This window comes from Calonectris borealis, chromosome Z, assembly GCF_964195595.1.
Source record: "Calonectris borealis chromosome Z, bCalBor7.hap1.2, whole genome shotgun sequence".
Classification (NCBI taxonomy): Eukaryota; Metazoa; Chordata; class Aves; order Procellariiformes; family Procellariidae; genus Calonectris; species Calonectris borealis.
In genome coordinates this window covers 46,154,247-46,168,976 of record NC_134352.1, presented here as the reverse complement: position 1 = coordinate 46,168,976, position 14,730 = coordinate 46,154,247, and the positions used below count along the sequence as shown (strand labels likewise).

The window sequence follows — 14,730 nt, the reverse complement described above, 5'->3', positions numbered from 1 at the left end:
AAAGGATGGCAGCAAACTGCAGGGCTCAATAAGGGAAAATTACTCACTGTAGAATAGAGGCAAGATATAAAAACAATGGCATTACCCCAGCTCTGCTACAGATTCTCACTGTTGTTCTGCCATAATCATACAGGACAAAATTGGCTATCACCTGACACTTGGGTACTCAGATATGATTTTCCTGACATGAAAAAGGTCTCAGTAAGATTGTGAAGCATGGCGTGACACATGGAAATGTCTCCAAGTCTCTGGTCTTCTGGTTCCAGCCCCTACTTAGAGCTTGTAAATTTTTGTGACTGCTTGCCACAAGTGTGTATATGTTTAAGGCAGGGAATACGCTTCTCTGTACACTGGGCACCTGGCATATGGGGGAAGGAGAGAAGAAGGGATCTGCTAAGAGCAGACAACAGTAATAAATACCAATAATGAACTGCAGGTCAGTTTGGGGAGAATTAAGGCCCCTATTTCCCAAACAGATGCAAGGCAGACAGTGCAGACATCTACGACTGTTTCATCACTTGCCTGAACTTATTCTGATGAGCTGAGAGCAACTCAAGAGTCCATCTCCATTCATTCGTCTGCCTCCCTGCTAAACTCCACTAAACTATGATGCCAATTACTGTCAACTCTGTCATATGGCCTTAAACGAACTCAACTCTCTTTGGCTAAACGGCTGTGAGACAGTACTTTCAGTCAAGGAGGTTCATTTGCAGAATGATCTGACAAGAGCGATTAGATGGAGCAGAACTCTTTTGCTAAAGCTTCCTCAGGATAACAACCATGTGTGAAACAGCACACACCAAAGGCAAGAAGTCTTCAAATGGAAATTACTAAAAAAGTAGGAAATGAAGAACAGACCCTTTCACAAAACACATCAGAGTGTGCTACACCTTAGCTTATCTGTTTTCCATGCATGTCCATATCTCTCTTGCACTGGGGAAGCCAGAACCGGACACAGATCTCCAGATAGGGTTTCACCAGTGCTAAACAGAGGGGAAGGATCACCTCTCTTGACCTGCTGGTAACAATCCTCCTAATGCAGCCCACGACAGCATTAGCTGCCTTTGCCGCAAGGGCACATTGCTGGGTCATGTTCAACTTGGTATCCACCAGGACCCCCAGGTCCTTTTCTGCCAAGCTGCTTTCTAATAAGGCAGCCTCCAGCATACGTTCTGGAGCGGGGTTGTTCCTCCCCAGGTGCAGGACTTTGCACGTCTCGTTGTTGAACTTCATGAGGTTTCTGTTAGCCCATTTCTCCAGCCTGCTGAGGTACCTCTGGAGGCCAGCATGACCCTCCCATGCATCAGTCACTCCTCTCAGTTTTGTATCATCATCAGACTTGCTGAGGGTATACTTTACCCCATCATCCAGATCCTTCATGAGGATGTTGAACAGGATTGGACCCAGTATTGACCCCTAGGGTACATCACTAGTGACTGGCCTCCATCTAGACTTTGTTCCAGTGATCACCACCTTTTGGGCTGGGCCCAACCATTCAGCCAGTTTTCAATCCTCACCTAACCTCTCCTCATCCAGCCCATACTTCATCAGCTTCTCTATGAGGATCTTGCAGGTATAGAAAGTCAAAGAAACAATAAAAAACGAAGAGAACTTCCAGGTATGTGAAATGCAAATAGGTGCTAAAAGTATTGAAAAAGTTTCAGATTAAGACTGGAAGCCCTCTTCCCTTGTTCTTCAGCTTCTCATTGCTTATAATGCTACAGCCTCAGCAGTTAAGTTTCCAGTTAGTTCTCCAGCAAGAGAAGCCTAGATTTCATATTTCTAAACTGATCTCAGCTAAGATGCCTTTATACACCAAAGAGGCAAAAGACACAAATTAATTTTTTACCCTTTGAAAACAGCTTTTAAGTATGCCTTTGGGCATTTCTACTGTCCACCAGCAGCACACATGCAGTGAGAGAGCAGCCATGCCACAAGACAGCTCTATTTCTGTATCACTCACACCTTGGCTGCAACTCATGTTGCCTTCTCCATCAGCCACATGAGTTTCCTAGCCTTCCCAAAGCAACTACACCTCAAAGAATATAGTCTTGCAAATATCAATAGTAATAAAACCAGTAATGACAACAGAACACATTGGTTAAGCTCATTAGTTCTAACCTCCTTTATGAGAGGGCACATGCCCCTTTCTTTAAAGGAAAATAAAACAGATTTTCCTATTGTCTTTTTCCTATTGTATTTTCCTCCATTCAGATTTTCTAGATGAAGTGCTTAACACCCAACACTGTATTTATGTATTTGCTTCCCAGTATGTATATGAACTTAAGCAAACCAAGAGATTTCTGAACACAGAAAGCATATCAGAGGCAACTCAAAAAATCCAGATGCTATCCAAAATTTTCTGGTTGAGACGCTAGTATACCCAATCATTGCAATAAAGCTGTGCCATCCAAGACCTGCCAGCATCCACAACAGAAAATAAAGAGTCAGGGAAAAGTCAGTGTTATCTATAACTCCCCAAGAAAGTCAGCATTATTGATTTCCAAAGAAAATATGCCACAAACCAAATTATCATCACTCTGCAAAAAATATAAGGAAAAAAAAATAAGGCAGAACGCATGGGTTTTAGCTCTGAAAGGCTCAGGCCCGTTCTCCTGAGGGCAGGATTACTGACTTCTGAGGGATTTAATGGTATGGCCCACGGACATAGAAAAGTATCTATTGCCCACTCATCCTTTCCACACTATTTCTCAGCCATATCTTCTCCCTACCCCATGCAATCAAGCATGTGTTCCCCCATTATAGCCCCTGGACCTACGGCTCCCTTCCACCTTGCTATTCTCAACCTAGGCCCAGAAGAACTGATGACTCTTCTGCAACACAATGGAAAATAATTGGAGCACTTCAGTTTGCCATAGCGTAAAAAACATGGAACGTTGTCCCAAAGGACCCTCCAGTGCTCCCTTGCAGTATCCATGAAGACTTTAACTCAGAAGTGACTTTGTCTTACAGCTACCTATATGCATATGAGGCTAGCCTGGATTCTCATAGCCAGGCACCGACCTCATCACCTAACCCTGGAGTGAAGAGACAGACGTTAAAATGGTGTTTGCATCTTTTCCATATTTCACATTTCCCTATTCCAGACAGAGTACTCATCGTACCTGCTGACATGAGCCTTCTTCAAGGAGCTTCTCAAGTCATGTTCATGATAGTTACTGAAAAGCAAAAAATTATGTTCCAGGCTGGAAGAAACATGGTTCAGCAAATGTAAACAGGCCTATGAAAGAAGGAGACACATTTTCATTGCAAGATCTACAAATGAATCAGACTGTGACACTGGACAATTTAGTTTACCCATCTATACATCAGCTGAGGATTTCTACTGCAAGTACCAAGTGCTTTGTGAAGCACTGAGAGCTTTATTGAAGAAAAGTGTTTACATAGTTAATCTAAGCTTTGTTCTTAGATACAGGGCATTAAAACATGATCTTTAATGTTATTATCAGAAAATAGGGAAATCTTATTGCTTATTCACAGAGCAGGTAGGATTGTCTGGCTTCCTTACCCTCCAGGCATGACTTTTTGCCACAAAAGGATCTGCTCCAAAGCTGAATGCAATAGCATTTCCCTAGACACCACTGTCACACAGAAGCCTGCTTTGACCTGTGTTCAACCATGAGTGCTAAAAAAGGCAACAGTCTTACAGTATTGATCAACTGTTACCACACACAAAAAAAGGAAGGAAATCTGAAAGATGGAGAATGACTTCCTTTGATAACTTTGCATCTCACTATGGATTTGTATACAACAGCTGTAATCTGCCCTTCCAGTTCCGTTTTTAATATAAAATACAGTTTGTGGTCCAGCAAATTTGAAGAAACTCATCAAGTCACAACAGAGCCTCTTTAAGTATTTTAATGGTTTGCTAATTGAAAACTGTGAAGACTCTGTTTCCTAAAAGACTTTGGCTGATATTTCAAATGGAAATCTAATTACCATGATTCATGGGTATTTTCATACTAGGACTTGCAAGGTTTTCAGAACAGAGCAAAGTGTTAGTAACATGTAGCTCATACTTTATCAGAGAATACATCTATTTAAAACAACATTCAAAGTACACCAACACAATTACTCACACTACTAGAGTTGTCTAATATACTGATTTAGAGCCAAGTTTGGCAAAAGAAAAGTGTTGGAGGAACAGCCATATAGTGTAGAAGAAACACTCTGTTAATGAAAGAGCATTTTTAAAGTGGCGGGCACTATATTGTTATGTAAAATTGTAGAAATCTTTGGCTTGATTACTGTATGAAGAAGGACTATAATAATAAGACTTGAATCTTTGGCTGCCTAGGACCACAGGGAAGGACGGGGCAAAAGATGCTTACTCTTTTAAATGGGAGTAATAAAATATGTTCAAATAATATAAAGGGTTCTAAGCAATCAAAGCATTGTATGAAGTTACATGGATGACTACGCTGGCCTTTTATCTGGCCTTCTGTAGCATTACTGCTACAAAGTAACACTAAGACAGTAAAAACTGAAAGAGTAAAGTAAAATATCTCTTTTTTTTAAAGCATATTTTCTTCAGATGTAACAGTAGGAGGTTTGACCCCATTTGATAAGTTTAATCAGTCAGTTTAATTATAGCATTGCCTGTACTGATTTTGCACAGGGTGGCTGGGGATGAAAAATCTCAGAAGGTAATATAATGGGAGAACTAAAAAAAAAAAGGGAACAAAAGATAACTAGTTGTAACTGGTTTTGGCTTATTTTTTCAACAAGCTTTCAAATATTTCCACTTGATAGCATCCTATATAATAAGACTATTAGGGCATTTTCAGCCTGGTTCTATCACAACTCTGAACAGTCTGTACCATATGCAAGGTGAACAAGTCTTTTTCACCAGTAGAAACACTTCTGATATGTCTGTGGTCACTCTTCAGCACAAGTGCAAGCTTATTTTTCCTCAGTACAGATCTTGACCCACATTAAATCTTGACTAAAATTCATACTGAAAATTGACAGTGCTGAAAATACCTTTCCTTCCCTCCAGAAAAATGAACTGGCAAATGGTTGGCTCTCCTCTTCATTTTCAAGATGATAACACACGTAGCATAACAAGTGTAATGACCACAAAGTACTGCCCGTCAGCAGTCTTACTGATAGAAAAACTCATGCCATGCATGCACCCTGAAATTCCTAAAAAGAAACGTTAGTTTGATTCATTTAAGTCTTCCATTTTTTTCAGAAAACTGAAAATATTTCTAGCTGTTTTCAGCAAATGAATTTGCATATTTGTACTCATATTTTAGCAAACTTCAACAATATTTGCAAGGTCAGTATCCATCCTGTTTATAACAGAAGCTGAAAACGTATTATTTAACTTCCTATTAATGGAGAAAAGAACAGTACAAAGCTAGACTGATTTCCTAATCCTGGGCCCTATCCATCTCCATCAGAGCCAGCCACAGCAGCTGTGATTTCAGGTGGGAAGCCGTACCTCACTCTCCAGCGTTCGACTGAGACCTGCCCAGATCCCTGCAGCCTTTCAAGCAAACTCTGGGTATGGTCACCTTGCGTACACGTGCAAGCTGCAGTGGTGTGACTGTCGTCTCTCTGGGTAGGCTGTGCAACCAACACGCGCAGCTGCGTTATAAATTAAAGCTAGCCCAGGTTATGTCCAAATGAGCTGAAGGCTTATATTGAGTGGCTACTACACAGATGCACAGCTAGTTTTTCATGTAAACATGCAGCATTTTGAAATGTGAAGCTGCAATATAATTTTTAGTCAGTGTGGTTTACAGTGCTGTATCAGTAGTAGAGAATCATACAAGTTGCTCCACCCCACTAATGAGTAACAAACCTTGTTACCTGGAAGGAATCAGTTTTTCTCTGGGATTACATGCAAGTTATTTGTTCGATTGATGTGATCTGGCCTCCAGCACCACTCCCAAACACTCTTTCGCCCTCCTACATTTTTTAATTTTTTTTTCAAATTCTAGTGGTAAATTATCTATTTTCAGTTGTTTTCATGCAAAACAAAGTCCAGCCTGTTGCCAGGAGTTGCAGGTATATTCAGTAAACATGAATTTTATAACAGCTGTCCTCCCTCTGTTGTGGCCAGCCTCCACGGCTCAGTGTAAAATGCACTAAAATAGCTTGTTGACTCTCTAAGCACTGAATCACTAACAGCTGTATGTGAAAATACACTTCTGAGAACATTACTGTCCTGTGGAGGAGAGGAATGCTTTGAAACTCATCTCTCATGCAGTGACTCACCGATAACAATTTAGGATTCATTTGTTCTCCTGCTGCAAATGGAAAGCCAAGACTTATCAAAAGTGTCAGGCACAGGCAGCTGCTGATGAAGCCCTCCATGAACATAAAGTGCTCTTGGCCATCTTTTTTTGCACAAGACCTGCCTCCAAAGATGAGCAGAAAGTATGCTAATAACTGTAATTTGGGCACACGTCAATAAAAAAAATGCTATTGCCCAGAAGCCTAGGACAGAAGTTATACCTGGGCAAGCAAAGTGTCAGATTTCCTACTGGTATCAGCAAGACAAAGGGGAGGCTGGAGCAGGGCTGAATGCTACTCACAGGTGGTACAACTAAGCTGCTGATGACAGACTGAACAAGAAAACAGCAAGAAGAAATGAGTTGCTAACCAAGAGTAGTGGCTGAGTAGTCAAAGTGGAGTGTACAGGAGAAATGGCACCAGTGGTGAAGAAGAAGTAAGAACATGAGCGTCTAAGTGTACCAGAAGTATGTGAGAGTCAGCCTATTTTTTTTTTCCCTTGGGAATGACTAGGAAGGACAGTTGTCACTCCAAATGCAATTATTTTGGTCAGGAAGACAAACATTTTAATTATCAGGTCAAGGCAAAACAGTCTGTGTGCCAGTTCTAATGGCTCCTCCACTCCATTAAATGGCATTCGGTGCAGAGGTGCCCAGGCTACAGGTTGGGAGACCCAAACCAGTAAGTTCCCATGGCAGGACGGATTTACCGGATTAAAACCTTGCCAGCAAGTGAGCGTTGCCGTATGCCAGCCTGGTTCCGCTGCAGCTAGGTACAAGCTGGTGCAAGTCTCCCTGAATTACCCTCTACGTTGCTCCCAATTACACAGTTATCACAAACATGTGAGACCACTTGTCTCATCTAAGACAGCAATCTTACACCTTTTTTACATTTTCAAATTGCTTACTTTCCTAGGTACAGGAAAGTACTGCAGATAGATGGAAAGAAAACTGAGAGTACAGATGTGCCAATCTATCTGCCAGTAGGTTTGTAACCGAACAGAAAACAGCACAGATCAGGCATGAACTGTGCTTGCTGTGCAACAAAATCTAGGATCGCCAGTAATTACCTGTTTCATTACTCTGCATATTACAACTAAACGATGTGGCATTCAAGACGAGAGAGCTTAGGTCAAAAGAGGTCAATTTTAAGTCATATGGCACAGCTGTAAATACAAGCTATTTAAATGGTATGCAGGCCATGTTTAGATTTGAGATTCCTTATGCTGCTGCTCTCATGCCTGACTTATCTGATGGCCTGGGGTGGCTGTCCTGTCTCTTGAAATTATTTTCCATCTTAAAACCATTTTGAAGTGTGGCTGTATGATAAGTGTGTCTCAAAAGCCAAACTTCAGTTTCCTGACACTTTTGTTAGTGATGTTGCTTGCTTACCTGCTTACCAGAAACTGTTACCTGATGGATGCCCATTTTGAGTGTATCACAGAAAGAGTCTTGGACTAATGCAGCAAAAAGTAGGCATGTTTTACAGAGAAGAAAGTAAGGCTATTTTTATATATATAGTAATTTATTACATAAATCTTCTGAATGAAATCTATTTCTTTTTAAGGATGAGTCTCCTTTGGAATACTGCAGAAAGAGAAATCATTATTAAAAAACTGTGAAATGCATGCTATTAAAATATATCCTTGGAAACATGAGATTTGAAGTAATACACACTTCCAGAATTTTAGAAGGAAAGCAACACACACAAAAATATGCATTTAAAGCTGCCAGTGATCATATGAGAGCCAGATGCATACGGCTGTATCAACTACCAGTTATAGCTTTAGCAGTTCAGTGCCAAATAGCTCATTATAGAAGATTGACACGGAAAGTTGCTTGACAACAGTCCACAGAAGAGCAAAAGTGATAAGGAGACAACTGTATAAAACCCGTTGCCACTACTACTAAAATAGCTCCAAGTCCAGTGCATTTGGCAGTGCATGGGCGCGTTTAACAATGATCACTTGCTTTTTGGAGCACATTGCTAATATAAACAACCTCTCTTCCCTATAGCTTGCAGTGGTAATAGACAAATTTCTTATCTAATGCTTAAATCCAGGCAAGCAGATGCAGCACGGCAAACGCCGTTAGTGCAAATTTGAGCTGACAGCCCAAATGCATATTATCTGTAACTCTATTAAACTGGTGTCTGTTAAAATGAAGGGAGATTGAGAACAAAGCATACTCATACACACAGGCACACAAAAGGCTATGATATTCTTGGCAAAAATGTAAACATTGTCCAGAGTCACAGAAAAGACGTGCCATAGTTATTGTGTCTAATGAAACTTATCTATAATAATGCTATTAGGAGGACGTTCTTACAGTCAGGTTATGGCTGGCTCTGTGCTGGACAGGGCTGGGAGGAAAGCAAAAAATGCCAAAATCCAACCCTGCACAATGGCTGCAACTGATGTAAGGCTGTGTTTTCTACTGCCATTTCAAATGGGTCTATGTGGCTGTATTAATTACTCTACTCAGATTACTGCCTATTACATACAACATCTTCCTTTGTTTTAAAGTTTGTTCTACACTTACAAGGCACATGTGTCCTCTGAAATAAATGCGCGATTTGGTTAAACAAAATCTCAAGATTATTTGATTAAATCCCATCATACAAAGTTTGACAGTATGTATTAGAATTAACCAGATCTTTCCCTTGTTGCTTTCGTATACTGCTGACGCAGAAGTAAATTCCTGTGGAAACCCGCCACTATGCACCTGCAAAGCTTTATGCCCCAACATAACTGGACATGAACTCATGCTAAATATACCTGTGGATGTTAGTGGTAAGCAACGTGATATTCAAACTCCTCAATTATCTCCAAATACCACAGTAGTGATGAATATAGATCTGCTTTCTAAATTTCTCATCCATTAGTTGGGTCCAAGGAATTTGATCTTTCTCTTACATTCTGTACCTGGATTTTTTAAAATAAATTATCTGTTCAGAGGCATCATGAATGCAAGAATATTTATGGGAGCATGCTTACACCTCTGAAGTTAAAATGGACGATTGACACCTTGGTTTGTGTGTACTAGCAAATGACTTAGAGCTTGCAGATCTTATTACTGGTCCATTGTTCACACACAAATTCATCTGTTGCTCATCAGATTTCAGAACCAGGATTATGTGATGATGCCCTTTTCCTGAGCAACAACAGGAAGGTATTCTACAAACACCCACTTCATGAAGTACATCATGTTTGCATGGGATTTCCCTGCTTACACTGGAAACAGAACTGGCACATTAGGAAACACGCTGCCTCAAGCATGATGCTATATTTACCCAGACTGGGCCATGACCTCAGCTGGGGGTGCTTCTCAGCCATAGGTAAGCTTGCAAGAAATTTATATCCTCAGCTGTTTCTATATTTTACACTTTTCTTCCATGGTGATTGCTAAAAATCATTATAATTCTAAAATGCAGACACCAAGTTAGCAGATGACTGACTCAAAAAGCTGACAGTTAAAAGAGCACCTTGATGTTTGTACTTGAAGGTCCTATTCCTCAATTGAGAGCCATATGAGAGAGCTTGAGGCTTACAGAGGGTTTCAGTGAAGCAGAAGTTTATGAGTTTATGGGAGGACAGGTCCACTGGACAGATATTACAGTAAAAAGCCTGATTTGTTTCTTGTGTACCTGGTATCCTACAAACACCCACTTTGTTAACGCCTGATTTGCCAGTCTTGAGTAAAGCAGTAAAGAGTGAAACAGCTATCGGTTTTAGCATTGACTATTTTGTTTTGATTTTCCTTTTGCACTTGACTAAAATGGGCCCTAAAATGCCAGTCAATTACAGGTATCAAAATTGTAGCTAAAAAAAAAAATCAAAATCTTTTCAATTATAAAAATTCTAAAATTAAACACAAGAAAAATCTCATATCCCAGAACTACCAGAATACTCAAGAGAAGCCAGAGACATTTTAAAAAAGCAGTTGAACCTTAGAAACCTACTGGTTTAAGTGGGAATGCATAGCTGTAAACAAAAGCAAAATTTAGCCTCACACTTCCTTTCTGTGCCTGGCCCTTCGGAAGATACTGGCTTCCTTGGCAACCAGGCAAAAAACTTTCAAGTATGGAGTGGAAATTTCTGGGCAGGATTTTAGTTATATTTACATCATCTTGACAGTTTGGCACAAGACCACACTACTGAGAGATTTATAAGATGAAAGAACTTGCACTCCAAGTCAGATAATCTCTATTAGAGATTTGCTGTATATAACTCTATATTAAAAATAATATTTAAAAATAATAAACAATTTTGAAGCAATGCAAGGGGAAGTGAACAATTCAAAGCTAAGCTGCCACTCCCATCCTTAACTTTCTCTGTTGTCCCAGTAAATTACCACGTGTACGTACACCAACCTGCAAATACCAGGGCCCGGTGCTGCCAAAAGGAACATGGTTTTACTAGATAAAAGAGTAAAAGAGCATCTAAGGAAGACTGGTTTTGCACACCTGCTACATAGATTTGGATGAACTACTTTCAACTAGATTTATTTACGATTCTATGGATGTATTTCTGAAGAGGCTAATATCTTGTGTGCCAAATGTTTGCACGGAACAACTTACTATGATTAAATTACAGACTGCAGAAAAAAGGTTTCTAATGGAAATGCTGACAGAACTACGCCTATTAAGAGAGCTGGTATACCACATATACTCCCAGAGTATAACGGTTCAGTTATATATCTCTGAAAAACAAGATCTACAATGACAGAAGCTGTGTAGCCACTGGTATGCTTATGGTCACATAGAAAAATCAAACTACAACAACTAAAATAGTGTTCTGTGGGCCAAAAAAAGTAGGCTGCTGCTGATCCAAATCTCTGATCAAATTTCCCCGTGTCTTGAAGCACCGTACACAACATGATGCACATCCATTTCTGCAGGTATTACTCTCAGCATCAAACAGTCCCTTGGAGCTGAATCAATACCACTACCATGTGGCTCCCCATTAACCACAAGGAGGAAGTGCTGCTTCCAAGACAGGCGGCTTAAGAGAGCATGATGTTAAGAGGCATAGATGGGAAAGCAGAGATGGTTACTAAATTTCCACTAGTATCTTCAAAAATGCAGGAAAATCTATGTATATTTAAATTAAAAAAGAAGGGAAAAAGCAATTATTTTAATGATGACATCCTCACAGCCTTTTCAAAGTTAGTCCTCCTCGTACATTCTCAAACCCTAATGATTACTCTAAAAATTAACAATTAAGGTGACTTACTTTGCTTATGTGAGAACTGGGTACAGATCAGGCAGAAAAAAGAACTTCATTATCAACTGAGTAAAAAGTGGAATGGCAAAACTGGGCCAGCCAGTTTTGAATGGAGCACTGATGAGGGTAATAAGGGGTGTCTATCTCTTTTTATCTGTACTCACCTCTTCCTTATCCTTGGCACGTGTTTTAGAGCTTAAAAACTTTGAAAACACATGGTCCCTTTTACTGTGTGAGCACAACTTCCACTTTATGAATGACATTGTGGCCAAAACATAACCAAAACGAAATGATTTTATATTACCCAGTTATGACAATATTGTATTTATTTTTGTTTAGTCTTTGGTTTGTTTGCATTGATTCTGTCAAAAATGAGAGCCTACACTAAAAACTTACCAAGTAAGAGTTACAGTTGCATGGAAACTCTGTACAATGACTGGATTTTATTCTCTCTTTCAATGGCAGTCAGTCTTCGTAAAGTCTAATACAACTTGCTGAAAGACTAGTGCTTGTCTTTTTCCTATTGAACAGTAGGTACCATAAAACGGAGAAAAGTCTTAACTGAACACGTTGTAACGATACTCTTCACAAAGATTGTCTCCTGCCCTGAAAATGCACCCACGCTACTTTAGAGTAGAACCCAAAATATATTTAGAAAAAACAATTATGCAGCTTAATCAGAATTTGACAGATGTGTTTTTTCTAGGAAGAGGATAAGTTACCGACCACAGATTTGATAAAAGACACCTCATCCCAAGGAAAAGTGAAAGAAATAGAAAGGAGGTTTCTGAGGCATTCTGCGGAAACCTGCAGAGAGACCTGTGCCCGGGGGGGGACGGACGCCTCCCCGCAGCGCCTGCAGATCACTTGTCAGGGGACTGACACCCAGAGACCGAGACGGCACACGGCAGGGATCCTACGGCGGCAGTTTCCCCGGCAGAGCTGAGCAGCGCGGCAGCGGCGGGCGGCACCGGCACCCCGGAATGCGGCACCGGCACGCCGGGCTGCCGCCCCGCGGAGTGCTGCGCGCTGCCACCGCGGCCGCGGGCTGCAGCAGCCCCGGCGCGGGGGACGGCAGCGCCCGGCGGGCAGCGGCAGCGCCCGGGAGTGGGCTGTGCGCCCGGGGGGAGCTGTTCGCCCGGGGGGAGCTGTTCGCCCGGGAGTGGGCTGTGCGCCCGGGGGGAGCTGTTCGCCCGGGGGGAGCTGTGCGCCCGGGAGTGGGCTGTGCGCCCGGGGGGAGCTGTGCGCCCGGGGGTGGGCTGTGCGCCCGGGAGTGGACTGTGCGCCCGGGGGAAGCTGTGCGCCCGGGAGTGGGCTGTGCGCCCGGGGATGGGAACTGTGCGCCCAGGGGTGGGCTGTGCGCCCGGGGGTGGGCTGGGGGTGGGCTGTGCGCCCGGGCGTGGACTGTGCGCCCGGGGGTGGACTGTGCGCCCGGGGAAAGCTGTGCGCCCGGGGGTGAGCTGTGCGCCCGGGGGGAGCTGTGCGCCCAGGGGTGGGCTGTGCGCCCATGGGGAGCTGTGCGCCCGGGGGTGGGCTGCGCGCCCCGGGGGAGCTGTGCGCCCGGGGGTGGGCTGTGCGCCCCGGGGGAGCTGTGCGCCCGGGGGTGGGCTGTGCGCCCGGGGGGCAGCAGCGCTCTTACCTTCCCCGTGCAGCGCCCACGGCAGATGCGCGTAGTCCCACTCGTAGCCGCAGGCGCTGTCCTCAAAGGCGCACGACCCGGGGGAGAGCAAGGCGGCCCCAGCGAGCCGCAGAGCTGCAAGGACAAAGCGAGCCCCGGTCACGGCCCGGCCGGCCCGGGGGCCACGGGCTGGGGGCCGCTGCTGACCCCGGAGCAGCGCCCACCCCGCGACCCCGCCGCCGCTTACCGTGCGCGGCGAGGAGGCAGAGCCGCAGCATCTTCCGCACAGGGGGAGCCAGGGCTGGCGGCGGCGGGGCGGGCGGGCGCGGCGGCCGGGAGCGCGGGGGCGCGGCCGCGCCGAGCCCGGGGCTGCGGCGGCGGGGGCGGCGGCGGCGGGGCTGAGCGCGGCCCCTCGGCACCCCGGCGGGGCGCAGGGAGGCGAGCCGCGGTCGCGGGAGGGCAGGGGAGGGGCGGGGAGGGCCCGCGGGCACCCCGGGTGGGCGGCCCGTCCCACCCCCGACCCGGAGTGGGGTCGGCCCCGGCCGGTCGCCCAAGGCCGGGGCAGCTGGGGCTGGAGTGGCCCCGAGGATGGGGGTGCCGCCGCCTCTCCGGGCAACCTGCTGAAGTGCATGTCCCCCCTCACAGTAAAATGTCCTTTCTTATGTTTAAGTGGATTTCCCTGTGTTTCAGCTTGTGCCCACTGTCTTGCTCCTGTCACCGGATACCACTAGAAGAGCCTGGCTCCATCTGATGTACTCCTCCATCAGGTATTTGTACAGATTAGTAAGACGCCCACTCACACCCATCTGCAGAGGGCAAAGCGGCTCCCACTCCACCAGGGCTCCAGTGCCACCACAAGCTGCCCTGCTGTCCTGCTGCGCCACAAAACCTGCCATACCGGGGGGCCGTGGCAGGGTAGCCTCACTCTTGCAGATAAGAAAGGTGCAGGAGCTGCTGCGGTGCTCCAAGACCTGTAGTTCATAGGATTACAGGTTCACTCAGGAGGGGACCACAGGAGGTCTCCACTCCAAAGTACAGCGAGCTCTGAGCTCAGATCTGGCTGCTCAGGGCCTTATCCAGGTGGGGCTTGGTAACCTCGAAGGTTGGAGACAGCACAACCTGTCGGGGCCCTGGCTCCACTGCTGGGCTGTCCTTGTGGGGAAACCGATTTTTCCTTATGAACGGTCTGAATTTCCCCTGTTTCAGCTTTTGCTGCTGCCTCTCGCCCTCTCACCACGCACCACTGTGAAGAGCCCAGCTGCGTCTTCTCCATCCCCCCCCATCGGTGCCAGGGTTGCTGCTGGGTGCTCCCAAAGCCAACCCTCCACCTGGCTGAATCAGCCCTGGTCCTGCAGCCACTCCTCACAGGGCAAGGGCTCCAACCCCACCTCCTTGGTGGCCTCCCCTCACCTCAAGGTTGTTCCTGTACTGAACCCAAACTGGAGGCAGTACCCATCAGATGGGGTTTGATGGTCACCAAGAAGAGGGGACAGTCCCTGCCCTCCCCTAGCTCTTGGGGTCTTGTGCTGCTCACACCGCCCCAGGCACCGCTGGCCCTCGTTGCTGCCCAGGAAACGGGTGGCCCCAGCTCAGGTCACTGCCCACCAGCGCCTAGGGCTGTCCC

The 14,730-nt window shown here is 45.1% G+C and overlaps 1 protein-coding gene across 1 annotated transcript in view; it reads right to left on the bottom strand.

Annotated features, from left to right (window-relative positions):
- MAMDC2 (MAM domain containing 2) overlaps positions 1-13,737 on the bottom strand; it is a 62,071-nt gene extending 48,334 nt beyond the window's left edge. Inside the window, exon 1 of the mRNA XM_075137062.1 lies at positions 13,128-13,737. Within this exon, the coding sequence (XP_074993163.1) occupies positions 13,128-13,737 (610 nt within the window). The remainder of the gene's footprint in view (positions 1-13,127) is intronic.
- Positions 13,738-14,730: the final 993 nt, after the last annotated feature.